The 15848-nt window shown below is 42.7% G+C and overlaps 1 protein-coding gene across 3 annotated transcripts; it reads right to left on the reverse strand.

Moving 5' to 3' along the window:
* Positions 1-302: 302 nt before the first annotated feature.
* Positions 303-13768, reverse strand: mapk6 (mitogen-activated protein kinase 6). Of its 3 annotated transcripts, none has more exons than XM_015039891.1 (8): positions 13541-13768; positions 8737-9600; positions 8305-8622; positions 3438-3582; positions 2995-3159; positions 2683-2878; positions 2476-2593; positions 303-2387 (listed from the first exon to the last, which is right to left on the reverse strand). In XM_015039891.1, exons 2-8 carry the CDS (start codon positions 8971-8973, stop codon positions 1302-1304), a joined length of 2265 nt encoding a protein of 754 aa, XP_014895377.1. In that variant the 5' UTR covers positions 8974-9600; positions 13541-13768; the 3' UTR covers positions 303-1301. The 3 variants fall into 3 exon arrangements, with proteins under 3 accessions (XP_014895377.1, XP_014895378.1, XP_014895375.1); XM_015039892.1 differs by lacking the exon at positions 13541-13768 and adding an exon at positions 11926-12422; XM_015039889.1 differs by lacking the exon at positions 13541-13768 and adding an exon at positions 10963-11097.
* Positions 13769-15848: the final 2080 nt, after the last annotated feature.

A 15848-nucleotide genomic window follows, 5' to 3' on the forward strand; every position in this document is an offset into this window, starting at 1 on the left:
TGAGATATTTTGTAGAACAGGGGAACCGATAATTACAAAAAAAAGTCCGTAAGTGTTCTACATGCTACACCTTAACCTATTTCATCATGCTTGCCTGGAAAAAGTACATAGAAATTTAACAAAAACATCCCAGCCCACCCCAAAAAAACAAACATACAATTAAAACCGACGTATTTTAAACCCACCGTTAGCTTTGCTTTTTAATGTACCTTTCCGTTCCCTCCGTGGCCTTTTTTTTAACACTTAGAATTTCTTAAAATAAAAATAAGACTTTTAGGCGCTTCTTCAAATGAGACAGGAGGTTTTCACAAAAAAAAGACAGAATGCACCTATACGTAAAAAAAAAAACAAAAAAGACAATACCCAGTAGAACAAAAGAATGGAAAGCCTCAACTTCATAAAAAAAAAAAACATGAATTTGCATCCTACGTTAAAAACAAAAAGGAACACCTGCACATCCTTATAGTGCCGAAATGAGAATGGAAGTCTGTTTAGCTCTTCAAACCTTCAAGAATCACATTTGACATAACAAAGTTTCATAAAATAAATATCGCACATCTGCTAGAAATAAATAACGATTACTGAAACACCTCACTATGTTAAATGCCGAAGTGAGACAGATTTCATCTTTGCGACCACTTCATTTCATGGTATGAGGATGGTCATGTGTGTAAAGCACTAGTGTGGCTTCGAGTGTCTCTCACTGCTGTTACCTTGAGGTAGATAACACGTTTACATTTTAACGCCTACGATAATGGTTGCTGCTGGCATCATGTGTCAGATTTACAGTATGAAAGGATTGTTACGGAAGCTTTCTTCAGGGAAACATGTTAGAAAGTCGAATAAGGAGAAAAAGAAAAAAGAAAAAGACAAAAAGAACCCACCCAACCCGCTTTCCTTTTCCCCAAATGTATACACCCAACCCAGGAAAGGCCGTTTGAAAGCACTTTAAAAGCCTACAGCAATGTTTGTTCACCGATCTTTCCTTCAAAATCTCCTTTCTTAAATCCTTTCCTTCCATTTTTTCCACCTCTCTCCTCCCTCCATCCCTTCCATCTACAGTACTTACATGTGCAACGACATGCCGGTTTAGCAATGAAGGCGTAGACAATAACCCATGAAGGCCAGGTGATCAAGGCTCAGAGTGATGATGAAACTCTTCAAATATAATAAATCAGCCCCCATCAACTCCTCAAAATAAAACATTAAAAAAAAATGGTATGAAATGATTCAAGTACAATAACACCATATTAAAATAAAAATAAAACTGCCTAGATTTTGCACTGTGAGGGAAGATGCATTTAATTAAGATGCTTGAAGATGCTGCTGTAGGTTTTGTGGGCTATCTGAGGGGAACATTTGACGGGACAAGGGGAGAGGGACGCCTGGATGGACTTTAGAGGCAAGTCGTCGGGGCCGTCAAACACGGGCAAGGCCAGAGAGTCCAGCTGCATATTGAGCACGATCTCCGCGCTAGTGTCCAGGAAGCTGTCGTCTAGCTCCTTCACCTCCGAGGGCTCCATCTCCAGGCCGGTCACGGCCTCGGCGACGCTGTCGTCTTGCCGGCTGAAGAAGCGGTCCAGGTAGCTGGTGTAGGAGCTCTCCTTCTGGAGTTGGTCCGCTTTGCGGAGGTCCCAGCACGCTTCGTCTATCAGACAGCCACCGTCGCCGAGGCTCTCCCCGGGTCCGAAGCTCTCCCAGGGCTCGGCGGGCCAGACGCAGTCCCCGGCCACCACTCCCAGACCCCCGCCGCCCAACTGGGCGAGGTTCACCAGGCACTTCTCCTCTTTCTCCTGACTAATAGTCTTTGACATGGAAGTAGAGCGGGGCGCCTCCAGCTGGGAGACGGAGAAGTTGAGCTCGTTGAGGAGGCCCACCTCGCTGAGCAGGGTCACCTCCGGACATGGCTCCGGCTGCAGGCTCAGCTTGATGGTGCTGGCGATGAAGGAGTCGAAGTCGAAGCCTTGGTTCTGCTGCCTCTCTGCTTGGTGCTTCTCCTGCTCGCTGTCCTTCTCGGCTGGACTCTGGATCTTCTCAGCCTCCTTCAGGGCGATCTGCGCCTTCACCAGCCCGTTCTTCTCGCACTTGCTCTTGGCCTTGCGGTCAGCCTTCTCCTTGCTCTGCTGCTCCTTCCAGTTGGACAGGTCGATGATGAGCTTGGGTTCGTAGTAGTGGTTGACTTCACTGTCCCTCCAGATGAGGTTGTCCAGGTAGGAGGGGGACACGGCCTTGTAGTTGCAAGTGTGACTACACTGCACGTCACAGTACTTGTTCTCGTGGTGGTCTTCCTGCCAAGACCGCTCTGACAGGAGCAGGGGCGAGTAGTCGAAGGACGGCTCGTCCCGGAACTTCTCCCGATCGCCGTCGGCGTATTTACGAGGATCGACCTGGAGAGAAATGGAGAATGTTCAGCTTTTGTTGCTCTTTAAATCTCACCTTACTTCTTCATCCTCTCATCAAGTCCAAGTTACATACCTGGACCTCCTCTTCATCTGTAACGTCAGAGAGCCCTCTGGGATCAACCTGAACTTCATCTGGGTCATGGGTGCTGTGCAACTGCCAATCAGCTTCTGAGAACTGGCTCTCATGGTACCTAAAACAATAAACACACAAGGTTTAGTACAGAAATAAAAAGATAACTATCATGGCTATCAGATCTTTTTAGTAAGTTTGCCAGCGCACCTTTCCCAGGTGTGGCTGTGGCTCTGGTCCATGAGCACGATGTCATCTACTTCGTCTTCAATGTGAAAGGGGTGCAGAGAGATCGGCTCATCCAGGGGGAAGGAGTAGTCGGCCATATAGGGGTGGGCCAGGGCCTCTTCGGCAGTAAGACGGTCCATGGGGTTAAAGGTGAGGATCTTCTCCAGAAAATCCATGGCTAGAGAGGAACGGGGAAAATTAAGACCGTCAATCAGGGAACTGGAGTAGCGACACACGAGCAACCTGACCCTGAACACAGAGTGCTGGGTGACTCTGCAAGAGGTTGTGACTCACCCTGTGGGCTGACACCAGGCAGCAGGTTGACCAGCGGAGTGTGAGGCTTCGACATGTCGCTGCGGATGAAGACGGGGATGACGCTGTGAAGCTCTTGCCGGTCTTCCTCCCGCAACACGGGGATGGACTCCAGGATCAGCTGCATCTGCTCCAGTTCGTGTGCTCCTGAAACGGACGGACAAACGTCGGTTTGTTCCCAGGGTTACACAACAGCCACTATCTGCATGACTGAGGGGTAAATGTGGAAGATCATGGGAACAACTTTTGTTTGCCTTGTGCCCAGCTTAAGGCGGTTCTTACACAGGCGCACGGTTTCATTCGGCCCCAGCTGGAATTAGAGCCGCCTCTACCTTTATCCCCCACCGTTCCTAAATTTATCTCCTCAGCCACTTTCCCTCTGGTTCTACGGAAAGTTCAACAATTCAAACAGAGCCACTAATTACCTGCAAAAAGAGTTTTCCCAGTGAGCATCTCGGAAAAGATGCAGCCAGCAGCCCACATGTCAATGGCTTTGGTGTAGTTGTTCGGCGAGAGCAGCAGGCGAGGAGATCGGTACCACTTTGTGACGAGGCCTTCAGAGAGATGGCCCTGTGCAGACAAAAACATCAAACCTTCAGAGGACAGCGCAGCAGGACCCAAACTGATTCGATGTGAATGGGAAGAAACCAGTACGGAGACATCAACGGCCACTTTAGCAGCGAATATTGGAAATGTCTGATACACGTTTTTGATGTTCTGCTAAAGTTGAAAAACAATTCCAATTGTCGTGTTTCCATTTAATAAGAAGCAATTAAAATCACACATGGTGAGGTATTCAAAATCATGGTGACGTTGTGAGACATTTAGTGGAACCCGTTGTGCATTTTCCAAGGAGACAAACTGGTGTGATGCAAAAACAGTGTTTGCATTACAGATTTGAAGAAAAAAAAAAAAAAAAAAAAAGTCTATTTTGACACGACTGAAAAACCAACCTCATCCCAGCACAAAATGTGAGTTTTTTTTTTTTTCAAATCGACGTATTTCCAGTAATAAAATTTGTTCTCATAATTCCAATTTGTGTAATTCTAAGGTCAATGGAAATGTTTAGTGGAACTTCCCAAACAGAGCTGCTCTGTTCTGGTTCGGTACACAGACCCCACAGAGGGGGTGGGGGGGGAGATGAAAAGAGGGGCAGACGAGGCACGTGTAAGGCCATGTCAGCAATCTGAGAGCAGGATAATCCCCCTGCTGCCACAGTGGTGACACCAACCTGCCCTCCATAGTCGGTTCGACAAATCACAACCCACTGAGCACAAAGGAAAGCGAACTGTCCATCTCCTCCTCGTGTGTGTGTGTGTGTGTGTGTGTGTGTTGGGGGAATATAGTCTGGGGTAGAGGGGGTTGTAGTAAAACGACACCCTTGCTTCCCCCACCTGCAGCTGTAGTTCACGGCATGACAAAATTGGTCGGCTCACCACTAAGCAGGGCTCCTCTTTCTTGCCTAATTTAGCTGCAGATAGTTGATGTCACATTATCCTCAAGTGTATCGACGCTCTGCAAGCCCTTGTTTGACGGATCTATAAATGGCACAAAGTGCAGACATATCTCCTACCTCCAGGTAACCAGCTAATCGGTTTGTCGAATAGCGGCTTGAGAAAGAGGCCGGACATAATTAGAACGCAGTACAGAGGACAGACGGGTTGCACCCGATTATTGACTCCAAGTTGGAGCTGGCTAGTTGCTAGGAAAGCCAACTTAAACATTAGATGCGTTTCCACTACAAAACTGTTGATAATCTGCTGTTGGGGAAAAAAAAAACCCACAATTTTATAATTGCTGCGTTTCTATCAAATAATAAACGCACTTGAAACACCACAAGAATAACTTTGTGTAATATTAAAAACCATCGTCATCCTTCTCTCATCTTCTTCATCTTTTCTGCCAGTAATAACATCCGGTTGTTGATCATGTGACTTGTGTGATGCGGAAACAAATTTTTTTCCATTGTAGTGTTGCAAATTACAGTAATTGATGCAGCTGAACAACCTCCTCAACCTAGTGCACACACTTTAATCGAAAAATGAGTTGGTTCCCCCCCCCCCTCCTAAAAAATAAGCATGAATTCCAATAATTAAATGTAATTCCAGTATGTGCAATTATATGGTCGATGGAAATGCAGCTGCAGCTGACTCCAGTGGAGAAAGCCATATAACCAGTTTTCAGAAAAAGGGATGCAAATTAGGTTAGCATTCATAGTTGTGCAAAGATGATTCACTGTGGAAACAGAGCTGAACGAAGAGGAGCAAATTAAAAGGTCGCCAATAACTGAAAGCATAAAGTGGGCCGGTAAACATTTGACTCTTTTAATGAAGTGGCCCATTTACCATAAACAGGCCAAGTCAACGCATTAACAATTCAAACTGCCTTTGGCAACAGTTGGTGAATAAGTCAACCACTTGATCAAGATCAGAGCAAGCCGACTTTTATGACTCATAACCGGCTCGCTCAGTGCGTCTAAATGCATTAGTCTAAACTTCCTGAATCTGGTCAAACAAGATGTAAAAAAATAAAATAAAAACACACACACAGTACAAATACATCTTAATTTCTTGGACAATACTGGAAACTTATGACTAAAATCATTCAGCTCCTTTTAATTTAATTTCATTTAATTCAGCTCAGTTTTTTCTGACGTCCACGAAACCCCACGAAACACTTTCCGGTTGTACAATGTGACTTTCAGGGGGATAACCAGAGCAAACCTCACTACAGTGCCATGACACACAGCATAACAGACATATTCAATACACATAACAGGTTACAGTTAAACTGCTCTCTATTGCCACAAAGTGTTAAGAGCTTGTGAACAGAAAGCCGGTATGTGTTGACTTCTTGCTGCATATTTCTCTCTGCCAGACCAGCCTGTTGCTGGCACACACACACACAAAAACTGGGTCAAATGAGTGCGCGAGTGTTGCTGTGCTTGTGGTTTGGAGTTTCAGGAAGCTCATGCAGCAGAAAAGACCTCGGTGAACTCTACTTAAAGGATCACTGAAAACTGAAGTCATTCCTCCAGCATCTCATATTACTGCCTCTTTCACCAAGCATCAAGCAAGCACATGATTCTAATAATCATGAGCTTACTCTGGTGGAGCTAACCCTGACTAAATGAAAAACCCCCAAAGACTAAAGAATGAACCCCGCGGGTTTCATTCCAAGAGATTTTTGATCGCAGCTGAAACAAATGAGTGTTCACAAGAAGGGACAACTCTGAACGGGTTAAGTAGAAGAAGAACATGCAAGAACTCACTATACAGAACTTATTACAAATAACATGTAGAAGCTTAGAGCGTTAAACAACAACAACAAAAAAGCTTGATTAGGCAGAGGTAGTGGAGGACTTTCTGAAGTCTAGCTCTTGTTGAAGGGCAGGCCACAACTGGAAATTTTAAATAAAGCCCTGAGCAACTCCCCCCCCTTATCCCCCCCCTACTCCCAAAACAAGACAAAGAGCTGGCTTGGGAAAGGAGGAGGGCATGGGTTGGAAAAACTGGATGAGTGCACGTGAATTTTTGTCATTCTTGAGCCTTGGCCAGTAAGGGACAATTTTTAATCTCACACTGGAAGAAAATCAGCCATCCTTTTCAGAACACTTCAAACCAGCACAAAAACACACCAGAAAGTCACAAGGGATTAAAAATGGGGTGAAAAAGGTGAGAAAAAAAAAAACAAGACTGAAGCACGGTCGCCTGATCACACGACTCAAAGCAAACCAGGAACTGAGGTTCGCTAGAAAAAAAGAGCGCTTCTGTTTTTAACGATGCTATTTAAATACGCTCCCAGTCACTGTCTCGCTATGACGTGGATGGAGCTTATGAAAGCATATTTGCTCCAAGGAATTCTAAAACAACATTCCAGGCTTTCACCATCTCTGTGGATGGGAGTCTTCAAAACAAGGTAGGCATCAAACAATGATCAACTTACAGGAACTGCAATGAATCACCTTTAACTCCCCTGCCACAATAGCAATACCGATATGACTAAATATGTACAAAGACCAGAGGAGGTTCAAACCGTCTACACACAAATAAAAACTGTAGAGGCTACAATGAAACAAAAGACCAACCCCGCCTCCACCATGCAGCTGTAGAATACCAACTTGCATGCATGTTTCTCATTAGAAATCTGCCTATACAGAGAAAAAACACCCATAATGCAAACCACACACTCCACTCTACAGTCTGAATCGTGTGAAAACCTCACTTCTTCCCATCAACAATGAGCTTCCACCTTCCCTTTCCTATTGCTCAGTGTTAGAGTCTCTAAAGACATGACTCATAAGCGCACACACACACACACACACAAGTCAGAAGTGAAAATGTGAACCGACTAGACGACTGCAGTATAGGTGTTTGCTTGAAAACGTGGTGAACCAGTGTGTGTCAGACGTCTTGTATGAGGTGGCAGAGTCCTGGCTGAGGATGAAGCCATACCAGTCGAACAGATCCACACCACGTGAGCTCACTCTAAACCTACCAATGACTAATCTGAGACACGTGTAAGCATCTGACTCCATCTACACTTAACGGAGGTCCAGACCCAACCACAGAGAGAGAGAGAGGGAGGGGAGAGAGAGAAAAAAGGGGCCGGCCAACCTAGATTTCCTCACCTCACACCACCATATGGCCATGAACAGGCATTTCCTCATCCTTTTGATAAAGTGTCAACAACACAGCAAAGCTACAGAAGACCATCACCTGGTTGCAATCAACGGGGTGAACCTTGATCTTTACATTCAAAGGAAAAAGCAACAAATGCAGATTGTATACAGAGCTATAAAACATGCATTTGACATGTGGTACATAAACATGTAGCCTTTAATGCCAACTTCTTTTTTTTTACCAACATTATGAAACTCAATTCCTGGATTCTGTCAATTTGTTGGAAAAAAAAAAAAAAAAAAAAAAAAAAAAAAAAAAAAAAACCATAGGTCACCCATGATCCAGTCTAAACCAATTTAACATCTAATTTTAGAGGTTTTGCTTTGCATGCAACCGGCCAAGGAAAATTCTCAGCGCTTGGTGTTTCCAGCCCCACTTGTGCTGAGAAAGGAAGCTGAGGCGTCACCTCAAGGAACCACATCCTGTCTTATTTACTTCCTGCTATAAAATTGCGTCACCCAGGGGAGCACCACGCTACCGGCCAATAAACATGTTGAGTTGGGGCAACAACACCCTCATCTCATGGCATAAAGTGCAGAACCAACCAGGGTACAGATAACAACAGTGTTTTATGTATCTTTTTTCTAAGCTAGAAATAAGTGTCCCTTACCTTGTGGGAGTAGTGAGGATCCATAATGCGAGCCAGCCCAAAGTCTCCAATCTTGAGTACCAGATCCTCCGTGTTGACAAACAGGTTAGCAGGCTTGAGGTCACGGTGAAGCACATTGGCTGAGTGGATGTACTTGAGGCCCCTTAAGAGCTGGTACATGAAGAGCCGTGCGTGGCCCTCAGACATGGGGCCCCTCTCCAGCAGCTGACAGAGGTCAGTCTCCATGTACTCTTGCACAATGTAGACCGAGTTCACCTCTGTGAGCGACGCCACGTCCTCCGTTAGTCTGCGGCCGCAGGGGCCTAGGGTCTCAAAAACCTGTTGGCACAGACCAAAAGGTCAGGGTTAGCGCGGCCACGTGTCGTCTTGTAAAAACACCCTTCCCGTCGTTCAGACGCTCCATCGGATTTTCTGTTTGACATTGAACCATACCTTGACAATGTTGTCGTGATCAAGTCTTCGGATAATCTTGATTTCCCGCAGGGCGTGCTTCACACTTTGAGGATCGGTCAAGATAATTTTCTTCACTGCCACGCGCTTGTCACAGTCGGTATCGACCGCCGAGAACACCAGGCCATTCCCGCCGTAGCCCAGAGGTTTCAAGTCCATGTAGCGAGAGCCCAGGTCGAACCCATGGATATTCATGAGCGACTCGAACTTCTCCGCCATGACGACTGGTTTTAGGGTTTTACGCCAAACTTCTGCCTATTTCCTGGCTTGATCCTAGCCCAACTTTAACACCACCAGAGGAATTATCAAATAATTCCCCCTTTGCCTCAGAGGCTGAACTAACTAACCCCCGTACAGACGACTACCAAGTCCCCCCTGGCTAGCCGTCACTCTCAGATATAGGACTCTAGTACATCATATTTTCTTTCCATGTTTAATGTTGGGAGAAATTTAAAATTTTAATCCTCCTCAACCCTTTTGGTACAAGGATATCTTTAGCTGATAAGGTCTACAATTTATAGATTACAATGGAATGGACTTTGAGGCCAATTGGAAAAGGAAAAAAAATAGCACTGGGGTTATATTAAACTATAAAAGCATGTAGTTGCATCCTCACAGTGCAGATACATTCAGTGTATGACTGGTCCTGAGCAGCTTCATAAGAAATGCAAAATTTTTCTTCGTGTTTTAGTATTTTTTTTTTTTCTGGTCAAGTCTCCTGATATATAAAAATGAAATGTGTCTGGCCTTATTAAATCTTCAAAATAAATTTTTACTCAGTGATCAGGTGGCTCAAGCTCACCACAGTCACAATCAAAACTATCCTCCATTTTACTTGGATATAACCTGCAAGACAAGAGAAGGATGGGGGGGAGATAAAGAAAAACACAGTTGAGAACTTTACCAAATCAAAAAGTTTTCAGAGACACGCATTCATTTGACTTCAAGTGTAGGTCTAGTTAGAGTTTTTACCTGGACAAAATGGAACCATAAAATCAGAATATTAAGGAAAATTGATCACAGCACTAGAAAAGCATGGACCACATCGTAACAATGAAAAATTTTTATCCTATAATATTATTATTAAAATACTCAAGATAAATATTCCAATCTCTACCAATGATTGAGTAGAAGGAATTCCTCCTTAAGCTCCTCAATCATTGGAGTTTTCATTTTGTATCCAAATCCATATAAATGTGATTTCTGAATTGTGTGATTCATTTGGTATTCACATTCAATTTTAACATTTTTCCATATCAAATCTAGTGCAACATACAAGCCTCTCAACACTACATCTACCAAGTAACATGGAAACTATAGTTGTTTTAACTTTCGTTTTTAAGACAGTTCTAAATATGTTTGATATGTGCGGTTTTGAAATTTTCCGTTCTAGTTCATTAGTATTTCTGCTCTCTAATATTTTAGTGATTAATGCTGCGCCTTTTTCTATCATGTCTATTGAACCGCTTGCACTGGTAGTTTGCCTGAGGCTTTTGTAAAGTACTTGTTCTCCCTTATTAATAAACCATTTATGAATCTGGAGTATTTTGGCTGTTTAGGAACCAACAGAACCGGTTCCTTTAGGCGAGTAGAGTCCCACGACTCGGAAAAAAGCCGTAATTTCCTTCTCTACTGTCGTAAGAGGCTCTTGCCCCTCCCCTACCCGGCAAAAGGCGCTTGCCAGTCCGGTTTCTGGGTATCGATCCATGTCAGGAAATAAAAAACAAGACTTAATAAATACGAATAAAATAACACTATGTAAAATCATTATGTGTTTTAAGACACATACGAGTTTATATGCTGAGTTATTAACGGCTTTATTAGCCTTTAGCTGATCAGGTAGCGGGTGGCGGAAAAAAACGACAAGAACGCTACCATAACGACAAGCCGCTCCGGCTCGGTGTAAATTTATCACAATACCGCATCTATAAGCAACATCTACGCGGCCGAAACATTAGATATAAGACATTTTATTTCGACACTGTTTTTATAAGTAATTAAAAACTGCGTTAAAACGCAGTCCTGCAACAACACGAACAAAGGAACCGTTGTTGGCGGAGGCTTTTGACTACGTGGTCCAGCTCTCACAGTGCTAAGCAACACAAAGCCGAGCTCCGTAAAACGGCTCAAAACGATACAAACCCAGCACTGAAACCACACAAGGTGGACGTAATAACGATGAGGATCAACATGGGAAACGTTACTTACAGTCTTTATTCGTTGCATTAGCTGAGTTGTTGTTAAAACCAAACCCGGACGAGGTTTACGTGCGCTTCGCTCCCCAAGCTCTGCGGATCTGCTGCAAACGCCATTTAGGCTGGCTATGAAGGGAAGGCGTGACGTAACGAGGCTACTTCACGGATTGTCGGAAATACTCCAATTATGGTGAGAGCGCGTTATGGACGATTTATTGAATCAGGCCAAATCAAATATTTTTATTATTTCCAAAAATAACTTACTTGTTTACTTTAAATAAATAATAACAACCTTAATCAATTAATTTAGAGGGTTTAAATTAGATATTTTTAATGCACTTTTATTTGACAAATTATGATTCTCACAAAATATGCTTTCTTTAGCTGTAGTAGGTAAATATTCATAACAATATATTTTTATTAACCATATCATTTATTTCCCCAAAAGCATTCATTGCTAAGTCTTTGTCAAATTTTAATCTTTAACTGTATTTAATTGGCTACAACGCATTATCGTGTGGGGTTAAAAGGTTTTGTTGTTGTTGTTGTTGTTTTGTTTTTGGGTTTCTCTTTCTCTCTCTCTCTTTTATTTATTTATTTATTTATTTATTTATTTATTTATTTATTTATTTTTTATTTATTTATTTTTTAGCAATCAACTAATTTAACAACAGTGCACTAAGTGTATACACTTGCGTCAGGATCTTGGAGCTTCGAGCAGTACGTGAAAGCAGCAGAAGTCATTCAAAACTCGAGAAACCTACACGGTTTAAATCCAGTTAAGTGACCACGAATTTGATACTATATATCTTCATCAACACGTTTCGTTACAGATATAGAGGAAAAAGAAATGTGTGGCTAATCACTCAAGCTCCAAAGTAAGAATGTTTTTTTAAAACGAGAATTCCCCACTGCACCTGTATTTTCTGAATAGTCTGAAGCACTTTAAAAAAAGAAGTATAAAATACATACTGACCTATGGTATCCAGTGCTGTTACCGTGACTGGCCTTTGACTTTGTCATCCATGCGATCACAGTTGTTTTTGTTTATTTGTTTGTTTGTTTTTTCGGTGCAATTAAGCCCTTGTTTTCAGCATCTCTTAATCCCATTCATCTGTCTGTTTGTTTTTGCATGTAGTATGATTTAATGTTGTTTTCTCAGCAGCATTAGGCCACATTTGCTCTGCAGTGAAAAGATCCTGCGGCCATGTCATTCAATGCAGTTTGCGGATTTGGAAAGCCCATCTGGCACTGAGATGAGCTGGGTAACCCCCCCACCTCCCTGGATCTCACATCATATCCGCCACGAGGAGGAAAAAATAAATAAAAAAAAAGCCGAGAAAAACAAGATATGAATCCTCGAGTTATTTTTCGGTATATTTACAATCCGCACTGGAGATCCTGATCCCCAGTCATCCAGACTGTGGATACTGTGAATGGATGAGCATGCAGGTGGGCGTGTGCAGGCAGGCATGGCAGCATCACAGCCGCAGCAGCCTACATCAGCATCCGCAGCCAGACCATGTGAGAATCCATGTGTCCCTGAATGCAGATGCTCCTCACCGGCCGGGATGGGCTCTCCGATGGAGTAAGCTGCATGCGGACTGAAGCGTGGTGCGGACCGGAGCGCGCAGAAATTTTTAACAAAAAGCGAGAAAGACTTTGTGCTTCCTCTGGTGGCGTTCTGAGTCGACTTTCATATTGCTTTTTCCCAAGCACAGTTTCCAGATTCATAAGGCTGATATTATAAGTGTCAACATCTCATAATGCATTTGTTGGCTGTTTAAGACCGGGGAATACAAGAAACGCAGGACTGTCTTTTTAAGCTTATATAATTTACCTCATTTCATTTTAAAGAAAGAAAGAAAGAAATGTTTGCGGCTATATATTTTTTTATTCAGTGCAACAGCAATACATAGTTCATCCTTAATAGACTACAACATTTTATCTCATGGTGTTTTTTATCTTTAGGAGGATCCAGACAAATTCCATGAGCAGAAACTAACTTGAAATTGGTGAACTGACTCCACTGTGTCTGACCTCTACTGGACTTTGATTGTTTCTGATAAAAGTTTCATTGATGACTAAGACTCAGATCAGGGGCAATTCTTGCCCTGTTGCTGCTCTATGCCCTACTTAAGAGCCACAAACTCCACCTTACACAAGTCAACCGTCTCTTCTTTGGATCATTTTGTGACTTTCTCCTAAACGCTAACAATGTGTCCCCGTGCCGACATCATTTCAATCCATTCTGCTGGCCTCTCCTGTTACATCATGAGACAAACAGTGGACATCAAGTCCTACTGACATCTGACTAAGAGCTCTCTATTTTTACCACTCACAGTTAGTGTGTTATAATCTGTGAACCCAAGACAAACGCAGTTGCAGTCATGCTGCTTTGTTCGTAGAGCCATCTGGTTATCAAGATGCCTCTTTAATGTAAATGTGCATGAAGTTTTACCGCTTCCAAAGTGTCTGAGTACATGCAACAGTGAGTTTTCCCTGATTCCTCTTTTGCCTTTAACTGCTCTATTTCAGTTTTTGACTAAATGTACAGAAAAATAACTAAACACCCCAAAGTGTTCACTTACCAAGGCTGAAATTCTCCTGGATTAACCGGAGCAACATGGTGAAAAAAAAAAAAAATTGCTATAAATCCAACGAGAGGGATTAGTCATACATCAAAAATAAAAACAAAACATGTGCATCCAAAACAGCAGGAGGAAAAAGTTCAGAGCAGTCCAGATTTCTACATCTGTGTAGATATGTGCATGTATTCTCAGTGCCTTGATGGTGCCTTCTCCCACTCCATGTGGCTTTAGTTGTGAGGTGGAGCTCCATGGAAAGTTAATATAGGCCAGGCCAGAAAGGGGAGGAGACTGTTCTGTGTTTGGTTTGGTCTGTCAGCATGTCGGATCCATAAAAGCCCATCACCGCTGCCTTTTCCTACTCTGAGAGTAAACTGGAATATTTAATGTTTTGTGAAGGGAAAAAAAAAATCATTGTTTCTTCTGAGCAATGCTGTCTGAGAAGGAAAAGATAATATTTTGTAGCCTGCAATGATCAAATTCCCCTGATTAATGTCCATTCATCCTTTTTAATCAATCAATTCAAATCTAGGGACGATGTTTTTTTTCTTGCTCTGGACAAGATTAAATATTTAAATTCTATTTTTAAAAAAGACAAAATCAAGTCAATATTCAGAAGCACTACATAGCAGGAGAAGCTGAAATTATTTTACTACTGCACATGCTTGACAGCATTTTTTTTCTTCTTCTCACAGAACAGTGTGAAGAAGGCAACACAAAAACTTTGAAGTGTTTGTCCATGGGCAGGGAAGTCCTGCTGCTTCCCAGCTCTCTTTTATCTTTGGTAAGGCTAACAGTATCAGCAGGAGGTTCATGAAGCTGTGAATTCACAAATGCCAGGCCTCAGCATCTGCCCGCTTTTCTATCTGCTTCCTAATAAAACCGGAGTCTGCAGCCTCGCACTCATTATTGGGTCCGCTGGCAGCGCTCCTCAGTCTTGATCAGCTGGTCATACGGCCGTTTCCTGGCATCGGCGTGTTTGATCTGTGAGAACGTGTGTTTGCTTGCCTGTTTGTTTAATATCCAAACCGGACGGCTGCCGGGTCTAAGCGTGTTGTGTTTTGTCAAAAATATTTGTGTGTGGACGAACGAGGACATGTGGGCAAGCTGAAGTTTTGTCTGGCGACTGTTTTGCCTTTTCATGTTATTGTCTCCGTTCCCAAATATATTATTAATGATCTGCAATGGATCAAGCGTAAGCTTGGGATTCGATATGCAAGATGCCTTTAGTAAATGAATCATTGCTTGCTCAGAGTGCAGAAAGGAGATCCTGATGCAACACAACCTTAAAGAATTCTGCCTACAGATCAGCAAACAGCGATGCTTCGTCTGTGTTCCCCCACAGCGCTTCTGGTTGTATAACATTCTGCCAAGGAGCAGAAACATCCAGGACAAGCAACAGTTCTTGCACTCTAGTGAGAAACCTCTTCACATACACATAGGCAATGCTATCTATACATACACTGCTCATGTTAAATAGCAGTGTATGTATAGATACACTCCGGTATTTCGGAGTTGTGTGAACGATGCCTCCACTTTCCCGAGCATAGTTGAATCTCCACTGCAGAGGGCAAACAGGTTGATGTATTTATGCAAAACAGTGTTACTTATTATCTTGGGAAGACTTGATTGTTTTTTGTGTTCATCGTCTTATATAGAGCTTTGCACAGACATTCATACCCAACGAACCTTTTCAGTTCCTTCCCACACAGCGTGATCCTGATGTGGCCACATCCCACTGTGGACATGGTGTCTTCAGGGTGATGAGCAGTGTTAGCTTATGCAGCAGTTCTGGTTAACTGCCATGTGTTTTGTGTGCAGCTATGTCATACTCATTCTACTTTCAGATGATGGATTGAACGGCGAGTCATGAGATGTTCAAAGCCTGGGATTTTTGTTTTATAACCTATATAACTTATATTACTTACCCCACGGCTTTATGACAAGCCAGCCTTGATGTTCACCGTGCTACTTGTTCACTATTGTTATAACAAAAAAACAACCTTCAGAGACAGCTGGATTTATACACATGTGGGTTATATTTACTATTTAGTTGACTTTTGAAGACAGCTGCTTTTACTGGATTTTAGTTAGGGGTGTTGTTATAGGAGGCTGGAGTGAAAATGCACACCACACTTTTCAGATGTTTAGTTGTAAAAAAACAAAACAAAAAAAACAAAACAAAACAAAAAAAACAATGTGTAATCTTTATTTTAATTCACATGTGATCAACAAGTAGACCATTTAATTTATTGGTGGAACTGTGATCTCATGATTAATCTGGATGTTTCTTCCTGCACCAGGATGTGTT

The sequence above is a fragment of the Poecilia latipinna genome, unplaced genomic scaffold, assembly GCF_001443285.1.
Source record: "Poecilia latipinna isolate Pla-1442-1.1 unplaced genomic scaffold, P_latipinna-1.0 Scaffold488, whole genome shotgun sequence".
Taxonomy (NCBI): Eukaryota; Metazoa; Chordata; class Actinopteri; order Cyprinodontiformes; family Poeciliidae; genus Poecilia; species Poecilia latipinna.